Source organism: Oryzias melastigma, linkage group LG2 (assembly GCF_002922805.2).
Source record: "Oryzias melastigma strain HK-1 linkage group LG2, ASM292280v2, whole genome shotgun sequence".
NCBI lineage: Eukaryota > Metazoa > Chordata > Actinopteri > Beloniformes > Adrianichthyidae > Oryzias > Oryzias melastigma.
The window spans coordinates 13,041,587-13,054,742 of record NC_050513.1 but is presented as its reverse complement, the minus strand read 5'-3'; the positions used below and the strand labels follow the sequence as shown (position 1 = coordinate 13,054,742).

Genomic DNA, 13,156 nt, shown 5'->3' with positions numbered 1-13,156 from the left:
CTTCATTAAACCGTTCGATTAACCTCTTCCTCTCGCAAGCGCCATAAAAATTAACCGTTTCCCAGATCCTGACGATGAGTCGGGGCCGGAGAGTTTGGCATTTACAAGACTGATGGTGGTGGAAGTACGGGTGTGAGGGGGTGGTGGGGGGGTCCTCGCCAACATCAACCAGTGTGTGTTGACTTAAGTGTCACTGGGGTGTCAGCTCCAGTTACTCACTGCTGCCTTAAGATCCGCTGGAACATATAGACGCTGTTAATTAGAGGTAGCGTGTATTTCGGAAGAAAGTACCCCCTACTTAAGCCCGTGGTCTGTACCCACGAGCTTTAATCAAAGCTTCTTTTTTCTAAAGAATAAATCTTTAGGGAAAATTCCAGTGCGTCCAAAGGCTCCAATGACTTCATTTACTCGTCCCTTGAAGATATTTTTAAGTCCAGACTCCAGGATCGTAACGTGACCCCTAATAGACAGATCTGACTCCATCGTTCCCTTCAGAGGGCGCGCAAATACACTTTTAGATCTCCTCGGAGCTCAGCTTGATCAAATTATTGCATTAGACTGGTCAACTTATCCAATTAAAGTTGTAAAACGCGTGGCTTTCTGCCCAGACGGGTCCTCCGGGGCGTTGCAGGGTTTGCGGGAGGCTGGAGCCTATCTGCCTCTTCATCGACAGAGCAGGCCTCACCACACTCTCCAGGCTGAGGATTACAGCCCTTTCATCTGGCTCAGACCGCCGGCAGCACGCCGGCGTCTCTCAGCCCAGATATGCCTCGTAGGAACATCTGAAAGGTACGGATTTGTGAAGCTGTTTCCCAGCTTTTGCACTCTTGTGGTCTACCGGTTCTCTTGCATCTACATGCTCAATCTGTAATTGGAGTCTTCAGTTGAGGCTTAATTAGGATGATTAGGGGCTGATAAACCCTTAAATACGACGACTATTACAGGAAAAAGAAGCCTATAGATTTATAGATTTAGTAAGGTCCAACTTTTACTAGATTCCATTCATGACGATCTAGATATACTTTTCTATATCTCGTTTTAAATTCATACATTTTGAATTATATTTCCTAAAGATGGACCAAACACAATGGACGATTGTAGCTAACTTCAACAGCTTGAGACAAACGGACAATAAAGAGCTCCATGTGGTCCCACCAGTGAACAACCACTTGAGTCACAAGATCAAAGGTAGAGCAACCAGAAAAAAACACCATTTGGATACCACAATTAGCAACTGCAACTTTATTTTTGTCTCAGAAATGCACAAATAGAGGGGAAACCACAGGAGCTGATGCTTGACTAAGCATTTTAATTTATTGCTTCCTGGAGATTCAACAAAACGAGAGGGGGAGGGGGAGTGTTTAAAAGCCTTGACTATTTTTTCTTTGCGTCTTATGACTCAGAGTACCAGTGATTTGAGAGACACTCTATCAACATGTTAGTCTTTTTTTGTTGGATGCTATTGGGAATACGCTAACGCAGGTAATGTCTAGGTAGCCATGTTGGACTGTGTTTATTTGACACATTACTGACAAGATTGGGAGTTAGCATTGTCACAGTAATGTTTTTTTAATAGTATCATTCTGCTTTTCTACATGTTGTTAACAAGTGTGTAGCATAATACCGGGCGTTGCATATCATGTGGGCGATAGAAAAGTGTCTATCGGGCCATTTCTCTTCTATCGTTTGTATTTTCTTGTTTTTATTGTTGAACTTTTGTGCAAAAACTGATTTTCCTACTAAGAAAATCGATACTTTTATGCATTTAAAAAAATTGTTTCTCATTAGTGACGATTTAATAATGACCTTTTTGTCAATTTTTTTTTTTAGAAAAACTGAAAATATACTTAAATGTGGTAAATAGTGATACATATCGTTATTGTGTTCTAAAATAATTTGCATCACGAAATAATTATTTTTTTCCATGCCGCCCACCAATAGCGTAGTTTGTTACTGATTGACTGGACGCTTTTGGTAGTGAAGAAATGGGGTTCCTCAAGGCTCAATTCTGGGGCCACGGCACTATTCCTTTTACTGATCTCCCTGGAGTCATTTAGATTTTTTTGGAGATATTCTACGCAGATGACACTATAATTTATGTACCACAACAAATAGAAATATTTCACCAGTTTAAAAGGCCATATATCACTACTTAAGTGTAACATACCGTATGTACAGAAATAGACGCGTCTGTTTACTTTTTTAACCCTTCACAACCCGAGCTTTAGCTCCAGTGATCACATTCTTCTGACTTTGCTATCCTGGGCTCACACTGCATCCGGTCCGGCTTCTACATAACTCGAAAAGTGCGAGAGATACTCATACTGCATTCAGCCCTATCCGTTTAGTTGGGTTCAGATTTTTGCTGGACGTCGGAGCCAAGGTGGAGCACTTTTTTTGTAAAAATGGGGCTATTATTAATCTAAATTGGAAATTATGCCAACAAATGTAAAGTGTTGGGTAATTTTTTTTTTAAATAAAACCTATTTTCTGCTGTACTCTCGGTTTTCACCGTGTTATAAATGTTACTTTATCGTCACAACCATCCCCGGTCTCCCTGACTTGTTACGTGTAACACAGTCAAATATTTACATTTAAGACAATATAAGAAAAAAGTATTATTGTGAGTTCCGTGCTTCCGAAGACAAGTCACGCACAAAAAGAAGTGTGAATATAATTCAAAATCTTGGTAGAATCGGGATTCGTTTACTAGTACCTCCTATGTTGATGGTGTGTTTTATAGCATGAACCTAAGCGAGTTTGGAGTCTCGCAATGTCTGCAGCAACCGTAGCCAATGTGAGTCATAGCTAGACCGCTACAGCGTCCACACTCGTTGCGGGGTAACTCTTCAACCGTTAACATAATTAAACTGGATTCTGAAGCAGGGAAAAGCAGCCTTAATATATGCAACATATTGTAGTAGTTAAGTGCAATCAACAATAATTAGCTTTTTCTGTCCTTTATGGAACACTTTGAGTTAATATGTAAAGGGTTGGATATGGTGACTAACCATTAGAGGGTATAGTGTTGCATTTTGGTGCACAGCCAATTCAAAAAACTACTTTTCTTTGCGTCAGATTCACACTGATTGCATAAAAAGTCAAAGGGTTATGGTTCTTTGTTACATGTCACCATTGAAGGAATAACATGTTTGTTAGAAAAAAAGATATCTGGTGAAGAATAAAATATAAGATTGAGTCTATTGTTAAAATAATGCTATGAGTATTATCAGAGATACTTTCTGGCCATTTTGACCACGACAACAAAAACACTGATCTTTCAGCCTAGAGGCAAACTCTATCCTTAATCTAATCTGCTTTTTTTTCCATGGCTGCCAGCTTTGATGTGAATACGTGACAAATAGATTATTGATCAGCAGATGTCGCCGCTAATGTCCTGGCGCCGTGGCCCCTCAAACACCTCTCACTTCCTGTTAGTGAAGAGGTGTCTGTCTTTGGAGGTGTTGAAGACATTGTCGACAAACACCATCTGGCCCCGGAGGCAAAAGTAAAAAAGGGGGCAGGTAAAGTCCACCTTTGGCGATTTCATAGCCGCTAAAGAAACAAGGTCGAGAGAAGGTTTCAAGAAAGACCAGCTCAGCACAATGACGGATTAAGACCGGGAAACTATAGATGGAGAGAAAAGAAGATCTAATCGTCATTGTTTTAATCCACGGGGAGGATTATGCAGTCACGGTTCCTTGACGCAGCAGCTTGCCAGAGAGAGGTCATCCCCTCCCTTCATGCTTTTTAGCGCCGAGGAGCATCCATATGTCCCTCCCGTACATGTCTGTCACCCAGCAGAAGTCTCTCATAAACTTTATTCCCCTCATTACATCCATCACGGCGAGACATGAGTGAGGCGGCAGCGTTTCAAGGCCACCGCTGATGAGATCCCTCAAAACAGGCCTTTCATCATGTTTAATGAGAGCAAACAGAACGATGAATAACTGGAAACCCCTGCTTTCGGAGTCTGACTGCACGTTTGTGTCTGACTTCAAATGTTGGATCAGCTCCATGTGATGTTGACACTGCGCCGCAGAGCTTTTGTTTCCTCCTGTCAAGGACGTGCTCGCGTTGAAAAGAGCGAGCAGGAAAGCCCGGCTGGCGTCCCGCTGGGGTTTTGTGCTCGGTCGAGCGGTGGAGCTGCGATTCGGCGCTGGAGACCGCGTGTGTTTGAGCTGGAAGCGAGTATTTGGATGGGAACGGTGCGGCAGATGTTTCTGATGTCTCATCAAAAAAACAAGCTAGAAACTGTATCAATTAGACACATTTAAATACATTTATTTTCTATTTTATCAAATCGGCACCTGAGAATTATTAGGTCGTTCCGGAGTATAAGTCACAGCAGTCAAAAAAAATCATAATTAGAAAGTAAAAGTCATAGTTTTAGGAGAAATATATGTAACAAGAATAAAAAATTATCTGGAAAGGCAATTCATAATAGTAGTAGGGTTGGGAATCAATTAAAAAAATTAACTCATTAATCGCAAACCTGGAAAAAATTAATCGCCATTAATCGCTTTAATTTTTTTTTTAAGTCTCTGTATTTGCCGACCACTTTTTATCTTCGAATAATCACAATGTGAAATCACACGCATAATTCTACATTTACAAAATATTTATTTTTAATTAGTGCTGTAAATGGATTACAAAAAAAATCCAATTAATCGCACTTTTGTTTTGTAATTAATCACGATTAATCGCAATGGTTTACCAGGTGAAATTTATTTGTACAATATGGCACTGGATCATGGATCAAATAGTCGCTTTTTGTGAAAAGTGATCTAAACCACAATTATAGCAAGAATAAAGTACTAAAAACCAATTGAATATTTATCTCCTTTGTAAGTGACCATGGTATAAACGGGATAACGCCCAATGAAATGTTTTAACGCGGAAGCCTGAACCGATGAGTTAAAGTGAAGGTCTGTTTCTTCAACTAATTGGCGTTAATAAATATGAATGCCTTAACTTTTTTTTTGATTAATTGCATTAATGTCCACAGCCCTAAATAATAGACTAAATATATTCACGGTTTACTACTGAAACACATTGGTGCTTATTTCACTTCATAAAATAAAAGAGGAATTGAATAAGTGTCAAGTATATTAGTGCAATGTATGAATATTTTTTAAGATAAACATGCAAGCTAGTCAATTAAACAATATATAATTTCAATTCACTAAATCCATTGAATTGTTCATTCTTTGGGTTGCTAACTGTGCTGAGTAAGACTGAGCTGGGCTTCTTCTATTGTCAGTACCAAATACTGATGTACACACACTTATAATGCCCTCTAGTGGTTGTTATTTATTAAAATAAACAACAATTTCAAATGACTCGTAGCCGAGTAGGCGACACATTCCCACTCCTAACTCATTATATATAAACGTATGGTTCGGGCCCCCTTTTTGGTGTTTTGGGTGTCCCCAACTAGTCGTTTTTTGGCGTGCTGGCTGTTCCCATTAAGTCACGGGTCCCCAACCTTCGGGACCCAATACCGGATGCGATGACGGACCCAGAACCGGTACTGGGTAAGGTTAGGTAGCGGTATCAGTCTCGAGGGGTTGAGGAGCCCTGGTTAGCGTATGCATTTATTTCCTGTCTGTGGTACCAAGCGGGCCTTTACTATCCATGTAATTGACCAGTTGTCATCCAGTTCACACATTTTCACTCCCAACCCGTCATATATAGTATGTACTTAAGTATAAATATGGTTGGGGCCCCCCTCTGACACAACCCAATTTGAGCCAAAAATAGTTCATTAGTTTCTCTGGTTTTGCCTCTAATCCAATCAGAAAGCGCCTTTGTTCCCGTTCCCAAACAAAAAGTACCAGTAAAAGTAGCAATCTATTCAAAGGTTTCTGGGTCATGATTGTGAAACTGCCGAATAATATGGCCCAAAGCGAGACGTGAATGCAGTAGGTCAGTGGGTCAAGAAGAAAGGATGCAGGGAACTAGAGGAATGTGGGGATTTCTCTTTCACTTCTTGACGGATTGATGGACCCCATATTCTTGGGGGGCGGAGCAGACATCCACAGCTTCGTGGGATGACGCCTAATAAGGGAAGGAGGGTTTTTTTTTTGCTCCCAGACTATGTTTTTAGCCGAACAAAAGCCTTTGTGTAGTCATTCATCACTGTCTTGACTCCCAGTCTAAGAACTCTGCAGAGGAAACAGCCGCAGAGCCTTCTTGGTGGTATATTCTTGTTTTGTTTTGTTTTTCAAAACCTCAGCCTCAAAAACATTAGTATTTCAAAGACCCATGCACGGGGTTGTTTACCACCGGAGTATGATTGCATCTCACCTGAAAGGGGCTTTTTATAGTGATGCCTGTCACTACCCAATACACAGAACACAAAAAGATCCTGTAGATAGGACTTCCCCTTTAGATGGGCAACCAACGGCTTCCGTTGTAGTCCAGTATTTATGGTTGGAATAAAATATAATGCAGAGGTTTATATTTAAAAGTGTTTTTTAGTTTTATTCAAAATTCAGAGCAAAAATGTTTTTTTTTAATCTAAAATGTAATATGGATTTTAACTTTCTTAAACCTACATAATTTATGCAAGACCGTCTAGTACCCCCCCCTCCCATTTTTGCAAGATTAGTATAATCAACAAAGACTAATAAATCCTTAATACAAGCTTCTTTAAGCATAACAAAAAAGTAATGAGACACTGAAAAAAGTAAAATGTTGGATCAATTGGCAAAAGTTATCTAATTTGTTACATTTAGAATTATTAGTTTGTATCAAATTAAAAATTTGCATTGACGGTTAACTGAACTAAAAAATTTACATAAATGATGGTGTCATCCGCATAAAACCACAGTGACACCTCGAGAAGGATTCTAAGGGAGAGTGGTAAAGGGAACAGTAGAAGGGCCCCAAAATCGAGCCTTGAGGAATCCCATCACTACCTTAAACAGCCACACAATCCCAAAGTTTCATTTTTTTACTGTATAAAAATATTATTAATTATAAAACTGTTAGAAATCCTTTCATTTGTAATGACCTTCCACTCTACTCTTCTTATTTGCAACCCTACCAAATTCATCTTCCCCTCTCGTCCCGCCTCCATCTAAAATATTCTAGCTCCTCCCCTGAATAAATGTAAGAGCAAAATAAGTGCTAAAATTGAGAAGATGCATGAGATAAGTAATAAAATTGTGTAATTCCAGCAGATTTTGAAGTGAAGAAAAGTAGCCTCGCACTGATAAGCAAAACTTTACTTTACTACCTTAAAGTAACACTCCCAACACTGTTGCAAAGCCACTTTTTTCCATGATTCATATTGATCACATGAAAACTCAAGGAGTTACAGTTTAAATTGGAGACACTATTGACAATACTGACTATACTTTGAGGGAAAATTTCTTGTGTAAAATTTCTGGACATGTTTAAGCCTTCAATATAACCCTTAATCCTTACAGTACAGTGAGTTACCACATATATTTCTTTAAAATGGATGTAAGTGGTAAGTGCCGTATATTTGTATAGCGCTTTTCTACCTTCCTTGAAGGCCAAAAGCGTTTTGGAGTCCTATTCATCCTTTTACACACACATTCACTCACTGATGCCAAACACTGGTGCCAATATTCCACCGGAGGCAAGGTGGAGTTTTGTGTCTCGCCCAAGGCCACTTCGACACATGGGCAGGCAAGGTGGGAATCCAACCTGCGATGTTCCGATCAGAGGTCAGCCACCCACCACCGCCATAAAATGCCGAAGTTTGGGACTGGGTTGATTCATTTCTTGGCCTTCATTGGTATCTTTTTAAACTTTTAAGTTTAGAAATTGTTCAGATGTCAGGAAGTCCCTAAAATCCATCAATTTTCGGAACCCATTAAACCCCTTTTAGGGGTCACGGGGTTGTCGGAACCAACTGAGCTACTGTTAGGCAAAGGAAGGGTACACCCTGATCAGGTCGCAAGTCTGTTTCAAGGCCAAATTATTTAATACTTTAACTTAGGAGTCGTGACTGGTGACACCCAAATAACACACACTTCTTTACATACTGTAATACCTAAACCATTTACAAAAGTCAACATCAATCAGCTGATTCTAACATGAAAAAAAATGGTTTTCATGGCTAATGGCGCAAAGCTGCTTTTCTTCGCAATAGAACCAGTGTTTTAACCAACTGATATTGCATAGGGGTCTAAATTGTCTTTCATCTGGGACTCGAACAACTTGTCCACGTCGGACGAGTCCCAAATTAATACTGAAGATTTCAAACAAGATTCAAGCCCTAAAGGGTTTTAAATGTCTACAAACACTGCTTGGACGGCGCACAAGTTCATGGCTTCCCTAACAGAAGGTACACCCACAGGTCTGGTCATATGGCCGATCCCATCCACTCTGCAGACTCTCACAGAAGGCGTCTTGAAAAAGGACGGGTGGGAATGACTCGAGGGTCATTCCTTTACACATCACTTCCTTTATTAAGGGGGTCGCCCCGGCCAAGTTAAAGGGATGGTCAGTGGTCATTTACCCCCCTCCAACCACCCAGCCTGAGACCTCTATCCCCTTCTGTCCAACACCCAGCCCCTCTCTGCTCACTCAGGGGGAAAATTACTTTGAGCCGGGGAGCTACGGCTCCATTGAGTTGGGGAGACGTCCGTACAAAGGAGGATGGGGTTTAAAAAATTGTCTCTTTCTTCAATGAGAGTGGCGCATCATTGGAAGGGCCAGGACGGTAGGAGCACGGAAGGGACAAGGTCATTAGATTGGCATCTCCATAAGCTCCTCACCCTCATTGTCTGGACAAATCTGGCCCAAAAAAGACCTCCATGAGAAATGTCCCCAGTCAACCCCACACTGAGCCCGGAGTCGCTCCCCTTTGTCTCCCACTTTCAGGGCGCTTGCAATACAAAAAGCATTTCTCAAAAACGGCATACAAAGCTTGTCTTACTCTGAACCAAAAAAGAAAACATAGTCCTGCTGCCTATAGTTTGGAATAGATTGCAGGCAGCTGCTGACATCCTCTGGTAATAAAGCATCTGCTCCAAAATTTCATAGAACCCCTCACCTTCGGACGTTCCGGCGCTCCTCCTCGAGCTGTTTGAGAAGCTCATCGATGCATTTGTTGGCGTCCATGTACTCCTGTGGACAGAAGACAGAGAATGCTTAGACGCTTTCACTGAAATCTTTCTGTTATAAATCCACAATTTACTTTTTGAGCAGCTTTAGAAGAAAGGTGCGATTTGGTCCGTTCAGTCGCACTTTCTCCATGTGTGTGTAATTCCAGAAGCACCTCTGGGTAACTTCTAACGACTGACCCAAAAACTGAGCCCAGCTGTGTAATGTCAGCTGGGAATATCCCACACTTCCAAAATCCGCGCTACTGAGTTACAGGAATACGCTCAGGCTGCAAGCAGAATGAAGAAAACAGATGTTAGGATTTCTTTGCCGTGGTCTAATGACTTTGCCCCCTTTAGTGCTAGATTCGACAGGCGGGGGCTGGTAATAGACGAAGCAGGCCAACGTATTTCAAACATTTGCATTTTCACAAACTGTGTCGGAGTCGTCAGATCGGGGCAGTCCAGGTTTGAGACTAATTAATTAGATGCTTGCTTGACAGCTCATGAAGCATCTCCTGGGTACAGGGTTATCTCAGCGGGACAGATGCTCAACATTGATTTCTGGTCACGAGTTCAAATGGTGTAATTGAATAATGGGGTTTCCTATGTACAATCTCGGTCTAATAACCCATTCAACAGAGCTGTGCCAAGGATTTAGTAGGTATGGAACCAACACTTGTACATTTGGTGCATCCATAACTCTTTACCATAGTCTTGCTTTCTTATTAAAGCACTTTTTGCTCTTCTGTATTCACTGCTACAACCTATTTGTGTAATAATTGTCGTAAAACAATCTATTCGATTTATCTCGTTTCATGAATATACAAACACCTGGACAAGTCACTATCATAGGTCATGTTGGTGTTCCTGGTAAAAATACATGCAAAAAAAAAAAACCTACAAATTCTCACTCCTAACTTGTCATATATGATGTATATTTTGGACCCCTTCTGTGCCACTTTTTAATGTTTTGGATGTCCCCAATTTGTTGTTTTGTGGTACCAGACGCAGAAATGGATGCAGAATAGGGTTAGGGTAACGGTCCGCGTCCTGTACCAGTATCGGTCCTCGACCCAAGGGCTGGCGACTCCCGATTACCGTATACATTTTTTTACCTTTCTATGGCCCGTTATCAAGCAGCTCTTGGTACGGTACCCCTGTTTTGATAAGCGACAAGTTGGGGACACCCAAAACATCCAAAAGTGGCCCAAACCATAGGACCATATATGGCGAGTTAGGAGTAAGAATGCGTTGTCCAACCAATGAAAACTAAGGTAAATAAAATGATTATATTGTATCAATCTACTTAGTTGAGGCTATATGATAAAGATGCTGTTTCTCTCAGGCACTGTACACTATTCTTGACTCCCCATGTATTTGTTTGTGTACATCCTGCCTCTTTATAAATAAAAAAAAGATCCTCAAGAAATGTTGTGTTTGTCTCGTTTTTGTAAGGTCTAACAGGAAGAAACCCAAGTGGTCCTGAACTACTAATAGCACGTTCAAAAATCCATGTTCAACACATGCCCGTTGTGTACGTATCTTGACACATGCTGTTTCACTGGGTTATTTCTGGAAGCGTCATGATAAATATTTTACCTGAATAAACCTAAGAAAAGTACGAGCGCTCCATTATTTGAATAGTTAGACAGAAGTCGGAATCATAAGTCCACTGTCGTTTCACTTGAGACTCCTCAGGGTTCTCCTTTCAGCCCTCTGTTCTTTTCCCTTTGTGTTAATCTCACATAATATGTAATTCGCTTCTAAGCTAATGTTGTTAACTTAGTTCAGCTGTGGTTAAATGATAATTATCTCCATTCAAGCTCAAACAAGACAGATTGTCTGACACATGAGAGTGACCTCTGACACTTTCATTTCTGTTATCTGAGAGAAAATTGATTTTAGAAGCTACATGGTGCTCCGTTCAGTCAAACTTGAGAAATGTAGGTGTTGTGTTTGACAAATTAGTGTTCCTCAAGGTCATTCAAAGCTGTTGACTGAACTGACTCCGAGTTACTCCCCCTTGGCTACAGTCACAAATACAACTGCCAAAATATTCAAGATTTCATTCTGCAAGGATTTTTTTTTTTAAATTGTTGCTGTGGTCGTGAAAATGGATGGTGGTCGTCAGGTGTGCGGCCCACTTTTTATATAACCCTCAAGTACTGGGCGACTGGTGGCACTTGTATGAAAGCCCGCCATCCGGAGACATTTATACATCGTCCAGTCAGAACTGCTACCGACCGGCGTTTTTGGCTCCCACCATCTAGCTGTTGCCCGATTTTGTTAGGATTTCATCACCGCCTGTCACTGGACTGCCACTGTGCGACCTTGAAATGTGCCTGGGCGGCCATTATCCAATGTCAACTTTAACAAAAAAAATCATTCTGTCGCCGTAAAATTTTAAGGGTTTGATAAAACCTCAACTAATAATCCGACTTTCGCTTCCGGATTGCAAATACAACTGCAAAGTCACCTGCCAAATTTGCTAAAAACTTTGGTCACCAAACATTGGCATTTTTGGATATGTGACCCTATAAGGTCACAGGGGGTGGCCGTGGTGCAGTGGTAGGGCGATTGACTCCTGATCAGAAGTGAGCGGGTTTGACTCCCGTCTTGCCCGCCCATGTGTCGAAGTGTCCTTGGGCAAGACACTGAACCCCGAATTGCCTCTAGTGGGAGGTTGGCGCCAGTGTTCATCAGCGGAGCCGCCACCAGCGTGTGAATGTGTGGGTGAATGGGTCTGTGACTGTGAAGCGCTTTGGGCCCTCAAAGGAGGGTAGAAAGTGCTATACAAGTATACGCCATTTACCATTTACACATCTAAGGGATCGTATAAGGAACAGATCCCAAAATGTTGGCCTGGAAATGGGTCTTAGGTCAAAGTATCTTTGAAAACAATGCAGATTCAACTACATGTTATATCTGTTGATATATGTATGTATATAGTATGTGTATTTTACTATGTCTTTTACAGTATATCTATTTTATTTTGTTTTTTCTTGTCTATTTTTAAGTAACAAAAGTGCTAAATTAAAATAATTTGTAACAACATAATCACTTACACAACAGATGTCAATGAACTGTTGAAGCAATTAGGGAGGTATATACTCTTAATAACCATCTATTTATAACTGGTAATTGATTAAATTAAATTAGATGAAAAAGGAAAGACAGCATTAAAAAATATAATTTTTTTCTATGAAAAATAGTTTTATTTTATGTTTAACTTTCAATGGATCTCTGACATTAACACAGGTGATTTAGACATTTGGATAGTTTTGACAATCCCCGTTTTACCACCTCCTACTATGATCCTATCGTAATTCAAAAGAAATATTTGGAAAAGTGTTTTACGATTTTCTCAGACTCCAAGAATTTAAGAAATGTTTTGACATAGTATTTAATGAAAATCCCCGTCAAAAGCTGGCGTGGAAAGCTCTCTTATTAATTTACCTTAAGCAGTGTTTGGACTGGTTCTGACCTCTCTGTGACCGGCTGTTGAGGCCCGACTTAACTTGAACTACTTCTGTTATCACGTTATCACTCCTTGAGCTTTTTTTAACCCGAGGCCTGGGCGGCCAACTCTCAACAGGCCAGATGTTCGGGGGCACAGCCTGCTGCCCTAAATACAGCGAGTGGTGTTGTTTTGTCTCACCCTGCGGTGAAGGCTCCCACTGCTGCTTTTCAGCCACTTATGACACATCTGAGGCTGCCATTCAAAGATCCCCAGAAGTCAGCATTTCACCAGGAGGACACACCAGTCGATCGGGACACTTACGAGTTGTATTTTTTACTAGATCACTACAAGCTTTAACCCTTTAGCATCGGAATTTAAGCTCCGGTGTTTACATTTTTGCTACTACGGTAACTCTTAGACCGTGTATGCAATGAATGTAATTTCAATTGATTCTGACGTGAAGAAAAGAAGCGTTGTGGTGATATGAAACGCTTCACATGAAGGAAGTGAAATCCTCGTAAATCAGTAGACACTGAGGCAAAAAAAGCAACTTCTTGTAATCTAATTTCGCACATTTCAAGGCAGACGCGAGACCATGCCCATCCATCCA

The 13,156-nt window shown here is 40.9% G+C and overlaps 1 protein-coding gene across 3 annotated transcripts in view; it reads right to left on the bottom strand.

Annotated features, from left to right (window-relative positions):
- Positions 1-13,156, bottom strand: part of LOC112156703 (nck-associated protein 5) — a 196,632-nt gene that overhangs the window by 128,575 nt on the left and 54,901 nt on the right. For all 3 annotated transcript variants that reach the window (XM_024288992.2, XM_024288994.2, XM_024288990.2), the window contains one exon: positions 9,035-9,108. In XM_024288992.2, the coding sequence (XP_024144760.1) occupies positions 9,035-9,108 (74 nt within the window). The remainder of the gene's footprint in view (positions 1-9,034; positions 9,109-13,156) is intronic.